This window comes from Sceloporus undulatus, chromosome 5, assembly GCF_019175285.1.
Source record: "Sceloporus undulatus isolate JIND9_A2432 ecotype Alabama chromosome 5, SceUnd_v1.1, whole genome shotgun sequence".
NCBI lineage: Eukaryota > Metazoa > Chordata > Lepidosauria > Squamata > Phrynosomatidae > Sceloporus > Sceloporus undulatus.
The window spans coordinates 30,660,893-30,675,490 of record NC_056526.1 but is presented as its reverse complement, the minus strand read 5'-3'; the positions used below and the strand labels follow the sequence as shown (position 1 = coordinate 30,675,490).

At 42.8% G+C, this 14,598-nt stretch overlaps 2 protein-coding genes across 2 annotated transcripts in view; one reads left to right on the top strand and one right to left on the bottom strand.

The window, feature by feature from the left end:
* SYN3 (synapsin III) overlaps positions 1-14,598 on the top strand; it is a 1,385,441-nt gene that overhangs the window by 1,078,917 nt on the left and 291,926 nt on the right. The window lies entirely within an intron of this gene.
* LOC121930407 (collagen alpha-1(VIII) chain-like) lies at positions 10,672-14,389 on the bottom strand. The gene is made up of 2 exons (XM_042466647.1): positions 14,185-14,389; positions 10,672-11,453 (listed from the first exon to the last, which is right to left on the bottom strand). The coding sequence occupies exons 1-2, from the start codon at positions 14,372-14,374 to the stop codon at positions 10,972-10,974; spliced, it is 672 nt and encodes a 223-aa protein (XP_042322581.1). The 5' UTR covers positions 14,375-14,389; the 3' UTR covers positions 10,672-10,971.

The following is a 14,598-nucleotide window of genomic DNA, read 5'->3' as shown; positions in this document are numbered from 1 at the left end:
ATACAGGAAGCAGAAAATGGTTCGGTGGCAATCCAGAGCAGCTGTTTCATTATCCAGAGCTTTCCTTGGAAATACCCTCTGCTCTACTCTGCCCTGTTATCTCATTTTGTGCATCCTGTCCCTAACTCTTGGTTCATTTTAGATTGTCTCATCATAGAGTTTGTGTAGTGAAAGATTTTCAAGAGGTTTTCACACTTGCTTCCTTCTGCACAGTGCTAGCAAGCATTACCTATAGCCTCACTGTCATTGTTTCTAAAAGATTCTCCGCCAGTGTCATTCAACACAACTGCTGCTGCCCAGTGATGATTTCTCACTTTTGCCCTAGTACACTCAATAAACACTCAATATACATTCCAGTCCATTAAAAAGGGGACACACAAGAATGAGGTAGATACAGGTAAAAGTAAAGGTAGTCACTTGACATGAATGTCTAGTCGCAGCCAACTGTAGGGGGTGGTGCTCATCTCCATTTCTTGACCAAAGAGACAGTGTTATCCGAGGACTGCTCTGGTGATCATGTAGCAAGCATGACTGGACTAAATGATGCTATCTTCCCACTTAGGTGATACTTATGTATCTACTTGCGTTTGCATGCTTTCGAACTAGGTTGGTAGAAGCTGGGACTAGTGATGGGAGCTCATCCCATCATCCAACACTTGGGCCTCGAACTGCCAACCTTCCGATCTTCTGATCATCAGAACTGATGTCTTAACCACTAAGCCACCACATCCAGACACAGAACTAATGCATCAATTTCACAATGCAAGTAAAGTCATGCTCAAAATTCTATACCAAGATTTTTACTATGTATGGAGTGAAAAATGCCAAATGTTTAAGCTGGATTCAGGAGGCACTAGGGATCACATTGCAAACATATGTTGGGTAATGAGGTGCATTAGAGAATTCCAGAAGAAATTTAGCATGTGCTTTGTAGACTATAGCAAAGCCTTTGACTGCATGGATTATGAAAAGTTATGGACTGTGCCACAACCTTTGTGTATCCTGATGTTCAATCTGTATCATGACAAGAGTCTACTGTTAGGACAGAATACAGAGAAATGGTATGGCTTCCAATCAGAAAGAGAGTCAGGAAAGACTCCATTATATCACTCTATAAAAGTGATAAATGGGAAGCAAAATAACCCGCTTCAAATTACCATGGGAAAAATACCAATGGGAACGAAAACAGGGGTAAAAAATCGGGTTTTATCACTCTTTTTTTAAAAAAATCAACTGTCAATCAAGCGCCTAAGCGCTTGACGTCACAGCCAATCAGTCGCTTAGGCGCTTTTCCCCTTCGGGAAAGGAAGAAGGGAGCCACTATTCCCCTCAAATCCCTTTGCATCCAAGGCTCTTCTGTGTCTCCCCAGACTCCCTCTAGGAAAGAGAGAAGGAGCCTCTATTCGTCCTAAACCCTTTGCATCCAAGGCTCTTCTGTTTCTCCCCAGACTCCCTCTAGGAAAGAGAGAAAAGGAGCCTCTATTCCCCTCAAATCCCTTGGCGTCCAGGCTCTTCTGTGTCTTCCCATAGTTCCTCTGGGAAAGAGAGAAGGAGCCTCTAATCACCCCAATTCCCTTTGCCTCCCTTTGCCTCCCCCATTGCTCCCTGGGCTGTCTGGGGGGAGATCATGCAGGCATGTACTGCAAAGCCCATCTGCTGCTCAGGCAGAGGCAAAAAAAGAAAATAATAATAGTAGTAGTTAAAAATGGTGTTCAATGGCTCTCCTCACACATCGGTCTATGAATATGGAGCAGAGGGGAGGTTGCAGGGGGAGTAATGTGTTTACTGCATTTGGAGCTCAATGTAACACGCTCACCTTACCCTGCTTCCCAATCCACTGGGGGAAAGGCTATGCGAACGGAAGAAAATGGTGCCAGCAATGCAGAAAGAGAACAAAGAGGGTGACACCCCCAGGCCAGCCCCTTGAGCGCTGCGCTTCCCATCCCCAGGTTCCCGAATCAGACATTCTTGTAATTCCTATTCGTATGCCACAAATCAGACTCAGGAGGCACAGGAGAAATCGCTAAAAAGCCACTGTTTTTTTTAACAGGTTCATCGACCTATAATTCAGGTTTTTCAGGATAATTCAATTCAGATTCAAATTCCAATGGGAACGATATTGGAGCAATGCAGGTCGAACGCTCGCTCAAATGGAAACGATGCACCCATGATTTGTGTCCTGATCCGTGTTATAAGCCAGTGAGATTGGGGCCTTTGTCTTTGCCAGTCTGTGGGCTTCTCTCTCTCTCAATCTCTCTCTCTCTCTCAATCTCTCTCAAAACCTTTTATACTTTATACAGTTACGCAAGTATGCAAATTATATGCACTCATAAATGGGTGATTCTTTCATGTTTAGTTTTTCAATTTTTAGTCTTAAATTTGCTTTCTACCATTTCCACATGCAGTTTTAAGTCAACACAAAAAGGTATTGTAAAAAAGTAAACTCCTGCCCTCCTGTCTGTCTCTGACTTCTCCTCCACCAAAAGCATCTGAGGAAATAGACTAAAGTCTATGAAAGCTCATGCTACAAACTTCTCCGACTGATGCAGTGACTAAGGATGGCATCTCTCCTCTGAATTCTTGTCTGGAGTCGGTAATGGGCTGGATGAGGGAAAACAAACTCAGACTGAATCCAGAGAAAACGGAAGTACTTGTGATAGGTTCCCCAGGCCCGGGGAAGGAAATTTACCCACCTGTCCTGAACGGGGTCACACTTCCCCTAAAGGACAAAGTTCGCAGTTTAGGAGTTCTTCTGGACTCGTCCCTGCAGTTGACATCTCAGGTAGATGCGACGGTCAGAAGTGCTTGCTATCACCTTCCTTTGATATGCCAACTTCGACCCTACCTGTGCCAAAGGGACCTTGAAACAGTGGTACATGCTCTGGTAACCTCTCGTTTAGATTTCTGTAATGCACTCTACATGGGGCTACCCTTGTACCAAGTCCGTAAACTTCGGTTAGTACAAAATATGGCAGCCAGACTGGTCACCGGTGTATCTAGATTTGAACATAACACCTATGCTGAAAGCCCTTCACTGGCTGCCTATTCGTTTCCGGGCACAATACAAGGTGTTGGTCATTACCTATAAAGCCCTATATGGCTTGGGTCCGAGTTACTTGAGGGACCGCATCTCCCCCTATGAGCCGCCCCGCACACTCAGAGCATCTGGCAAGAACTTATTGGAAATACCATCTTCCAAAAATGTTTCCTCATCCCAGAAGGCCTTTTCGACTGTGGCTCCGCAGATCTGGAATAGTCTTCCTGAGGAGCTCCGTCTCATGACCCCCTTGGAAACATTTAAAAAGAGACTCAAAACTGTTCTCTTTTGCCAAGCTTTTCCCCCTGAAGAGTGAAGATAGACATACAGTGGTACCCCGGGTTACGAAATTAATTCGTTCCGCGGTTAATTTCGTAACCCGAAATACCTTCGTAAGCCGAATTCCCATAGGCGCTAATGGAAAAATAGCTCTCTGCTGCCCTCCGGTGGCGGAAAATAGCGCCGCGGTTTTTTCGTAACCCGAAGAAACCTTCGTAAGCCGAAGCAATAAATCCCTATGGGATTTTTTCGTATCCCGAAAAATTCGTAACCCGGCGCATTCGTATCCCGGGGTACCACTGTACTTGTTGAGAACAATATTCTGCCTTGTCCCTGGATATGGATGTTTGATTGTTGTATTCTTGATGTAACTATTTTTATGCATTTATAAGACTGTTATATGTATTTGTTTTAATAGTCTGTAACCCCACTTCGATCCATCGGGAGAGGCGGGGAAACATAAATATATTTTTATTTTATTATTTATTCTTATTTTATTCTTATTTTCTTTTTTTCAGTTAGTCTCAACGGTGGTACAAAATCTCTATACATGTTAGTTCTACAGAATGGCATGGCTCTATCTTTAAATTCTACAAAATGTATGTATTTTCAAACGTGTCTGCTACTATACACAATTTGTATGCAAATTTGCCCAGTATTAATGTAGTTGTCTTTGTTGTTTTTAATAATTTACACCATTGAATGCACACACACCCTTCCCATATATGCTGCTTTACATACAATTTTGACAGGGAAAGTTCATCACAAAAATCAGAAAAATGCATTAAAATATAACTCAATTTATAATAACACATGCCTTTATTACATCTCATTTGGACCACTGTAACACACTCTGTGTGGGACTGCCTTTGGAAACTGTTCAGAAACTTCAACAGGCCCAAAATACTGTGGACAGGCTGTTGACTGGGCTGATTACAGGGATCATGGAAGTCCTCTGCTGAAAGAGTTTCACTGGCTAGGAGAAGCTGCAACAGTTTACTTTTGCTTGCCTTGTGTTGTCTTGTAGCCAGTTCCCCCCCTGAAAAGGTCCAGTTTCTGTTGACCTAGCATGATTACTGGCTCAAGACGTAAAATATGTGCATTGACACATGTTGTTCCAAACACATAGGAGCCAAACCACAACAAAGGATTCTGGTGTGGCGTGCTGTTTTCTGGGGTTCTAGGCAACCTGTTTGTGGAATAGTCTATTCCATTCCCATTCCTCTCTGATTTTCCAGGTTTTTTTTCCTCCTCATCACCCATTCTATCCTCAGCGCTCTTCTACAGCACCACATCTCAAAAGACTCCCTTATATAAAATAGCAAAGTCAAGGCTTGCATTTTGGAATTTATATATATTTGCAATACATTCAAGCTGTGGATAGTTGAACCCGTGGATAAAGAATCTGTGGAAATGGAGGGCCAACAGTACAGGATTGAGAGGAAGAGGTGTTCATAAGTTCACTTGTCAACATCAGATAATACACTCTATATCTCATTTCCCACCAGATCATTTCTGAGCAGTAAAAACTCTCAAAGTATGTTAATTGTCACCAGCAAGAAACAATATAGAGGCAAGCTCACCTTGGGAGGCAAACTCTCTGAATAGCAGAATTCACATTTTCAAACCCATCCCGACTCCTTTTTTTAAAATTCCTGTCCCATTGTAGCAATGTTTTCTTTATCTGCTTCTAGATTTCAGCCTAGGATATGCAAAAATAGCTGTTGACAGATTTTTTTTTCTCCAAAGTAGAGGGAAAAAAAATATAATACATGAACAGAGTGAGATTGGTTCACAAATGTTGAACTTCCATGCTACTAGAAGGTTCAGCTTTCCCAAGATGTACTATGATTCTTTTTTCAAAACCAAAAATGTGCTCCTTGATGTGTGGGTTGTCATTAATAGATGTTGTTGTTGTTAACCACCTTCAAGTCGATCTTGACTCATGCCAACACTTTAATGAGACATCTCCAAGAGTACCTATGCTCCACTGCTCAGCTTAGTTCCTACCAATTCGTACCTGTGTCCTGCTTAATAGAGTCAATCTATCTACCATGCAGTCTTCCTCTCTTTCTGCTTCCCTCCACATTTCCTAGCATTATGGAGCCCTGGTGGCACAGTGGTTAAATGCCTGTACTGCAGCCATTCACTCGAAACCACAAGGTTGCGAGTTCAAGACCAGCAAAAGGGCCCAAGCTCGACTCAGGCTTGCATCCTTCCGAGGTCGCTAAAATGAGTACACAGACTGTTGGGGGCAAATTAGCTTACTTGCTAATTAGCTTACTTGCTGTTCACTGCTATGATCTTTGGAATAGCGGTATATAAATAAAACAAATTATTATTGTTGTTGTTGTTGTTGTTGTTGTTTTCAAATTGTGCCTTCTCATAATGTGGCCAAAGTGCAATAGCCTCAGTTTAGTCATGTTGACTTCCAGGGAGATTTCCAGCTTTATCTGTTCCATTTATTTGTCTTTTGAGCTATCCATGGGATCCTCCCCGCTCTTCTCCAGCACCACATCTCAAATGAATTGAGATGTCCACTTTCTTAACTGTCCAGCTCTCACATCCATACATGTAATAGGGAATACAATGGCTTGTATAATTCTAAGTTTCATGCTCAGTTGTATATCTTTGCTTTTTGGGGTCTTTTCTAATTCTTTTATTGCTGCCATCTCCATTTTTAGTCTTTTTCTGATTTCTTGACCGCTGTCAGGGCCGGGCCATCCATATAGGCGACCTAGGCGGTCGCCTGGAGCACAAAAAGGTCAGGGGCGCAATTTGTGCTCCTCTTCGAGTGTGCATGCGTTCACGTGCACTCACACTCACACTCAGGCCAAGCACCCTCTCTGCCTTTCCCTCCCAGCTGCTGCTATGCTGCTGCCCAGGGAAAGGCAGAGGGCGCTTGCCGGGATCGTGAGCATGCACACAGCTCCAACCCCATGGCTGAGGGCTCCAAGCTCACTCCTCAGCCTCCTCCTGCTGCCCTCTGGCGTGGCAGCAGCCACGAAGCAATGAGAGAGGCCATAGGCCTCTCTCAGGGGGCGGGGGTGGGGGTTTGGGGGCTCTCCGTGGCTGCTGCCATGCCTTTTGCATGGCAGCAGCCACGGAGCAATGAGAGAGGCCGAGAGTGGGGGTTGAGGGTTTTCTTTCACCTCCTCCTCTTCTTCTCCTCTTTTTCTTCTCTTCTTCTTCCTTCTCCTCTTCTTCCTCTTCCTCCTCTCCTCCTTCTCCTCTTCCTCTTCCTCCTCTTTTTCTTCCTTCTCCTCTTCTTCCTCTTCCTCCTCTTCTTCCTCTTCCTCCTCTTCTTCTTCCTTCTCCTCTTCTTATTCCTCCTCCTCCTATTTTTATCTCCTTTTTCTTATTCTTCCTCTTTCTCCTTTTCCTTCATTTTTCTTCTCCCCCTTCTTCCTTCTCTGTTGTTGTTGTTGCTGTCTGCCTTCAGCTCCTTCCCATTTTATGGTGACCCTAAGCAGTTTCCTTGGCAAGTTTCTTCAGGGGGGTTGCCTTTACCTTCCCCTGAGAGGCTGAGAGAGTGTGACTTGCTGCCCAAAATCACCCAGTGCACTTCCATGGTCGAGCTGGGATTTGAACCCTGGTCTCACATTTTCCTAGGACCTTATCACACTGGGGTTTTTGAGCTCAGAACTAGAGTGAGTGCGAATTGAGTGATGCGGATTCACGTTAGAACGTTCATGTATTTTCACACCTGGTTGCTTTCAATGGGAGCCCCTTCCATGGGGCTTCCGCAAGGGTTCTGAACTGAATTCTTCCTGGCTCCTCATTTTGGCGAATGTGCTAAATAAGTGGATTGACAGGATTCGCATCGAGGCTGGGTTCGAACTCACTGTGGATTGGTCTGGTTTGGAATTCCAATCTGCTGATGCTCTTGAACACCATCGCAAGACCCCCAGATTGCGAACCTCCCATGATGCCCTGCTGAAATTTGCCCCATTTGCTTCCGGTGGCCCTTTCTGCTTTCAGGGCAACCGGGGCTCCATTGGAGCTCTCTCTCTCCTTCCCTCTCCTTCCCCACTGCACCTTCTGCAGAGCAGCCTTGCCAGCCCGCATTCTCTCCCTCCCTCCCTCCCTGCCTCTCTCTCTCTCACACACACACATGCACACACACACACATATATATACATAGACATTAGTCAGGGGATGATGGGATAGGTCGCTGGGGCCAGGATCGGGAGGCATAGGCAGTCAGGGGGTGATGGGATAGGTCGCTGGGGCCAGGATCGGGAGGCAGAGGCAGTCAGGGGGTGATGGGATAGGTTGCTGGGGCCAGGGGGTGATGAGTTAGGTGGTAGAGGTGGTGAGATGGGGATGCAGGAGCAGTCAGGGGATGATGGGTTAGGTGTCAGGGTGAAGGAAGGGAGCAGATCGGAGTCTAGGAAGATGCAGGGGATGATGTGACAATAGATATATGATATATGTTGCTGAAATAGATGAGGGGAATGACAAGAGGATAGATATAGATGTGGATGAAATGGAAGGGGGCTCTGACATGGAGGGCCCTTTGAATTTGGCTGCCAGGGATGGGAAAATAGAAGGGAGGAAGAAAAGGGAAGCTGTAATTCCCGTGAAAGTGGAGGGGAAATAGCTGTCATTCCCGTGAAAGTGGAGCCAGGCTCCCTTCTTCACCCCGGAAGTGCGAAGGTTCGGGATGCCTTCAGGGCCCCACTGAGCATGTGCAAGGGTCCAAATTCGAATCGTTGAATCCCCATGGTATGCAAAGGTGTGGAAATACAATTTGCACTCACTCCGCTTTGCCTGAATCCACATCACGTGACTTCCTTGGATTCGATTCCCCCTCAGTTCGGAAGGGCAACAGAACAGCAACCAGGTGTGATAAAACAGCCATGTTATAACATCAATTCGAATCATTCAACCCGCACTCACCCCTGATCTTAGCTCCAATAACCTCAGTGTGATAAGGTCCCTAGTCCAATACTCAGGCCACTACACAAAGCTAGACCCTCCACTGCACTTAAAGGTACAGTACTTATGTATTATTTGTTGCTGTGTACATTCAAGTTCTTTCCCCCTTATGGTGACCCTAAAGCAAACCTATGCTGGGGTTTGCTTGGCAAGCTTTGTTCAGAGGAGTTTTGCCATGGCTTTCTGCTGAGGAGGCTGAGAGAGAGTGACTTGCTTGAGCTTGAGATCACCCAATAGGCAGGGAAATGAACCCTGGTCTCTAGAGTCCTAGTCCAACACACAAATCTACATCCCAAACTTCTATCCAGGACCAGGAAGAATGTCAAAATGTCCTCCATTTTGAGCATGCCTAAGAAGCATGCATTTATATTAATGCTTTTTGAATTTATTAATTTTGTAGTTTTTAGTTGTTTGTGTCCTCCATTTACAAAATATGTCCTACATTTGGGGGTAAATTTTGTCCTACATTTTTTTTTTTTTTTACATTTGTCCTGGTTGGAGGTAGACAGTTATGGCAACCCTATCTGTAGCTCCTCTGGTACAATTGCAAGCTACAAATTCCTAGCATTAATGTGTTAAAGACATATAAAACAATATTGATTCGCCTGTGTGATAGCAGCCTGAATTAAAGTGATGCAAATAATGTTTTTGAGAGATATTTAGCCTTGTCTGTAGCTCCTCTGGTGCAATTGCAAACTACGAAATCCATAGCTATAGCATTCATGTGTTAAAGAAGTATAAAACAATATTGATTCTCCAATGTGATAGCAGCCTGAATTAAAGTGATGCAGATAGTGTTGTAAGATATTTAGCCTTCTCTGTTGGAGAGAATCAGATTTTCATCAAATCCTGGTCTCCAGAGTCATAGAGTCATAGAATCGTAGAGTAGGAAGAGACCGCAAGAGCCACCCAGTCAAACCCCCTTCTGGCATGCAGGAAATCTCAATCAAACCATTCCCGACAGATGGTCATCCAGCCTCTGTTTAAAGACCTTCAAGGAAGGAGACTCCACCAGTCTCCACTGAGGGAATTTGTTCCACTGTCGAACAGCCCCTACTGTCAGGAGGTTCCTCCTAGTCCAACACACAAAACACACAAAGCTATATCCCAACTTCCTATCCAGGAAGAATGTCAGAATGTTCTCCATTTTGAGCATGACTGAGAAACATGAATATATAGTGTTTTTAATAATAATAATAATAATAATAATAGATTTATTTATATGCCACCCAATCACTGGGAATCCGGGCAGCTTACAACAGAGGGGATAATAGACGGTTATTATTATTATTATTAACCTTTATTTATAAAGCACTGTAAATGTACACAGCGCTGTACATATAATCTTTTTAATTAGACGGCCTTGCTCAGCTCTTGCAAACTCAGGGCCATGGCTTCCTTGATTAAATCTATCCACCCATAATGGAGTCTTCCTCTTTTCCTACTGCCTTCTGCCTTTATGTGTGTATGTGCCTTTAAGTCAGCTTTTGCTAGAGTTTTCTTAGACAAGGAATAATCTGGGGTTGTTTTACCGGTTTCTTACTTTGAGATATAGTTTACAGCACCTGATATTCATTGGGGGTCTCTTGTCCAAGTACTAACTAGGCTAACACAGCTTAGCTTCCAATATAAGTTGGGATCTAGTGCCTTTAGTGTATTTAGGCCACCACACTTACAGTACTGTTCAATAATTAAAACTGAAAAGACTGTCTAAATAAAAACTTCTTCTCTGCTGGTAGAAACAGAGCAAAGAGCATGTTCATTAGACCAACCAAAGAATGGAGTTCTCCAGTCTGGAAGTAGCAACTGTGAAGGTTCTTTCCCTACAGGTGGTTTTGCCACTTCCTTCCTCTGAAATATAGCCTACAGTACCTGGAATTCATTGGAAGTCTCCCATACAAGTACTAACCAAGGTATTACCCCACTTAGCTTCCAAGATCAGACAAGGGTATTTAGGCTTCATGGACACCATGGACTGCCAAAAAGAAAAATAAATGGGTCCAAGAGTAAATCAAGCCTGAACTCTTCCTAGAATCTAAAATGACTAAACTAAGGTCATCATACTTTGCACATATTATGATATGATATGACTCATTGGAAAGGATACTGCTCAGTAAAGTTGAAAGTCTTAAGAAAAGAGGAAACCTGCATTACAGGTGAATTGTTTTTGTCAAAGAAGGCACAGCCTGAGTTTGCAGAACCTTAGCAGGACTATAAATAACAAAGTGTTTTGGAGGCTTCTCAATCATAAGTCAACAGTCTTGACAGCAATTAACAACACACAGCTTAAATATTTCAAGGAAGTAAAGATAATGGGGAAAGATGTCATCTTTCCAATAATGTGTAGAGCTGCTCAGTACTTCTCAGATTTATTAGAATTCAAGCACCTGAACACAGACAATAAAGCCAAATACTTATATTTCTATCTTTAATTTCAAAGCAGTGGTTGCAAATGTTTTGACAACCTTTTCCATGCTATTCATATTATCAAATCATAATGCAGCAATCATTATCAAATTGTATGAAAACCATAAAAAATTCTCTAAACATTGCATAAACTTCTTAAATGTACTACTAGATACACTGATGCATTTCTTTAATTCAGACAGCAGGTAACCCATTACCTACACCAAAAACCAGAACAAATTGATCTGCAAGTCTGCTTATGAGGCCAGTTGTGCGAAACATTATAATCTGGCTCATTTATCTAGATTCTAGGAGGGAAAAATAAGGTAGCCCATAAAGTAACTTTTCTGGGTTATTCCATTATAATACGGCTTTGCTTCTAACCACACTTTCTTTCCTTTGTCCAGCTTTAGGATCGTACTTGCTGAGAGGTTTTCAAAGGCACCTGCCACATTCCGATAAGAGTCTATCACCTCAGTGCCATTATCTACCAAGATAATATGTGTATTAAACTTTGCCTCTAGATTGTAGCCAAAGAAATAGACTCCAGGAATTTGGCAGGTAAAGATTCCTGAAGCTTTATCAAAATGTTGCTGTTCATTGTATAGGATTTTGTGAAACACAATGGGACGATTGGGGACTGGATAATTTCGCCCCAGTTCAACAACAAAGGCAGATGTCTGTTGTTGATGACATATTCCAGGGGGGCCTGGGATTCCTTTGTTTCCTGAGATTCCTGGGATTCCACGTGGTCCCACAACTCCTGGAGGGCCTGGTAGTCCTGGAATACCTAAAACAAAACAAACAAAAACAGGAAAAGGAGAATGAGAAGCAGAAAGAATGCTGAAGTAGGCCGCCATGAGTGTGCCATGGTTTCAATTGAAGTCCTTTTACACAGAATAGAATACATGTCAGTTTTATATTGTTATGTAGCCTCTGTTTGGGACAATGAACATCAGTGATTTAGACTCATTAACTGACTCAGACTCAGGTTGCTTCAGTGACTCGATTTGGACTCAGCTTGGAAATAAATGGTGCATTGACTTGACTTTGAGTCAACTCACGACTCGTATATTTTTAGTGACTGAGTAGCTGGCCTAGCTTCATTCAGTAACTGCATGAATAGGCTTGAGGCAGGGGTTGAGGTCTGCTTAGCAGTCCGTACCCACTGCACATCAGAGGAGTCTTCAAAAGATTTTTTTGAAAAGCTTTGGAAATACCCTTCTACCTCAACCCCATTGCCTAACACGTTTGCTGTTGCCCTCCGAGAAACGCACCCTGCCACTCAACACTATGTGAGCAAGTCCTGCTTGATGCTGCTCCTAGGAAACGCTTTAGAAGATCCCTCCAGTGTGCTACAGGGACAGGCTGCTGAGCAGACCTCGTTTTTCTAAAATACAATTTTCATAAATTGCCTATAATAATCTAATATTTTTACCTACCTTTCTTGTTTTTCTAGTTTTTGAAACTCACCTCCCCCTACACACACACACACACACACACACACACACACACACACACACATATACACTAACAACAAGTCCCTTTTTTCCTGTTAAAGGTGGCTCACAGACTTGAGACTTGACTTGAAAATATCTTTCAGGGACTTGAGACTCAACTTGATACTTGTGAGCAAAAGACTTGAATACATCACTGATGACCATATTAATAAAAATGTGAACTGGCATCATTTCAGTCAACTACAATGTCCTACATTAGACTTAAAACTGCTTCATATTCTACTCTGTGATCATGGCAATATTGCCATGACAGCACACAACACAGAAACACACCATAAAAGCCAGGCAGTTGTCCAGAGTGATGGAAGTCTGTGCTGCTATCAAGTGGTGTGCTGCAAGATGATGTGATCAGCCCTCTCTTGCTAGTAAATGACACTGTGATGCAGAATTATGACAGGTCCCTGTAGGGATCTTTGTTTCTGATCCTTGCTGTGTGACACACTGGAAGGAGAGGGCTGGTCACATTATCCTGAAGCACCCCAATCAGTAGCTGCACAGACCTCTATCATTCCAGACAGCTGACTGACTTTTAAGGTGGGTTTCAAGGGTCAGGTGGGAGTTTAAACATATCTACGACATTGTGGGACATTGTAGGACATTAAACATATCTACATGTCTGATGCAGGATCTGGGCCTTGGTTTTAAAAAGGGACAAACACCTTGTTGTTTTCATGAAGTGTCTCCTATAAAGACATTAAAAGTCTCATTCAGTTTTAAAATAAGAATGGGCATGCAATCTCAAGGCATACATCCAGGAATGGGGCCAGTACAAATCCAAGTCATTTCTGCACTTTTGAACTCATGAAATGCTCCATATGGGGGGTGCTGCCCCACACACACACACTATTACTACTCCTAGGAGGATTCAGGCACAATGGGTTTGCAAAGATGCTGCCATGGAAGGCAGAGTTATCAGTCAACATAAGGGACAGGACAGTAATCATATGAATTGTCACAGTGCATGCTGAATGAAAGAACTATTTGACCTATACAAGGCTCAGGCTGTTGGTCCACAAAGTGCCCAGATGTGTGGCCCTCCTTCTTCCTAATGTAACTTGTCCCTTGGATTCAGATCAGAGGGCTCCCTGCTATATAAAGCATAAACATTCAGCCAGATTTAAGAGTCTATGAATGGAGCATGAGGTGAACGGAAATATCCATGATGTGTGCAACTGCTATTTGTTTCTCTGCCTAAGTGGCCGAGAAGCTGCTTTCTGATCAGTACCATGGGAGTCATGCCCAGGGACCTCACTTTATTTTGCCCCAAGCACGATTCCCTCTCCTTCCCATTGCCAGGAACTGGAGGATTTTTGACCTAGGCATGTTGCATATTGGAAATGATCTTTTGAGGGAAACAACACACACAGTGAGACACATAATTTAAGTACCTTATTTGTTATTTCTTCACCGTTTCATCAAAACAAAAGGAACTCGACTCTCATCTTACATGCTCTCTTTCTTTTTTAAACAAACAAATAAACAAACACCCATAACTGTTATATTACTACACATCTGTTGTGATGACATCTCCCATTGTTTGTTTGAAATTCTACAGCTTGGGATATTTTGCATCCAGAAAAAATATATATTATTTTATTATTTTATTTTCTTATATCCTGGCTTTCTCCCAATATAGGGACTCAAGGCAGAGAACAACAAGTATAAAACTATACAATTTAAGAACACTACAAACATATTTAAATATATAAATATAAAATTTTAAAAAATTAAACAATTTTAAGAGTAAAACAGTTATAAATTAAAATATAACATGTTAAAATGCAAACCATCCAAGAGGCATACTAATCCAAGTTAGAGCACAGAAAATTTAAATTTTTGTACCACTGCTCTTAGAATCTTCAGGCTACTATGGCAAAGTACCTTTTCCAAGCTCTATCCCACAGAACTTCTTGATTTTTTTCCATTGCAATGCTTTTCCTTTCAATGAAATCTGTACCTGAAAATTTGCTATAAATTATTATTATTAAAGGTAAACCATACCTGGAGGCCCAGGAATACCCCTTGGCCCAGGAGGCCCAGGTGGCCCAGGTGGCCCAGGTGGCCCAGGGGGTCCTGTCAGTCCCATTAGGCCTGGTGAATCAGATTCACCATTATCTTTTTCTTGACTTTCTGCTGTCCTGAGTGAAAAAATTCCCACAATCCAGAGACCTATAGTAAAAGAAATAATCATGTTTAGGTATTTTAACATCAGCAACAATAACAGTAACAAGATGTTAAATCATGCAGGCTCTCATCCCTTTTCAATGATGCCAGCTCACAAATCCAGCTTCATATAATGATGTGGAGACACAGTGAAGTTTATCGCATGGGGGAAAAAAAGTCCCCCAATGTGTTCTAACGAGCACGAGTGCGTGCGCGCACATGGAGCGTGATGGGAACCCGATGGATCCCAGA

What these genes read in the sequence shown, in the direction of transcription:
- LOC121930407 (XM_042466647.1), bottom strand. Translation starts at nt 14,374, where the DNA reads ATGATTATTTCTTTTACTATAGGTCTCTGGATTGTGGGAATTTTTTCA. An exon ending in GGGTATTCCTGGGCCTCCAG is followed by an intron (nt 11,454 to 14,184) that starts GTATGGTTTACC and finishes GTTTTGTTTTAG; the next exon opens with GTATTCCAGGACTACCAGGC.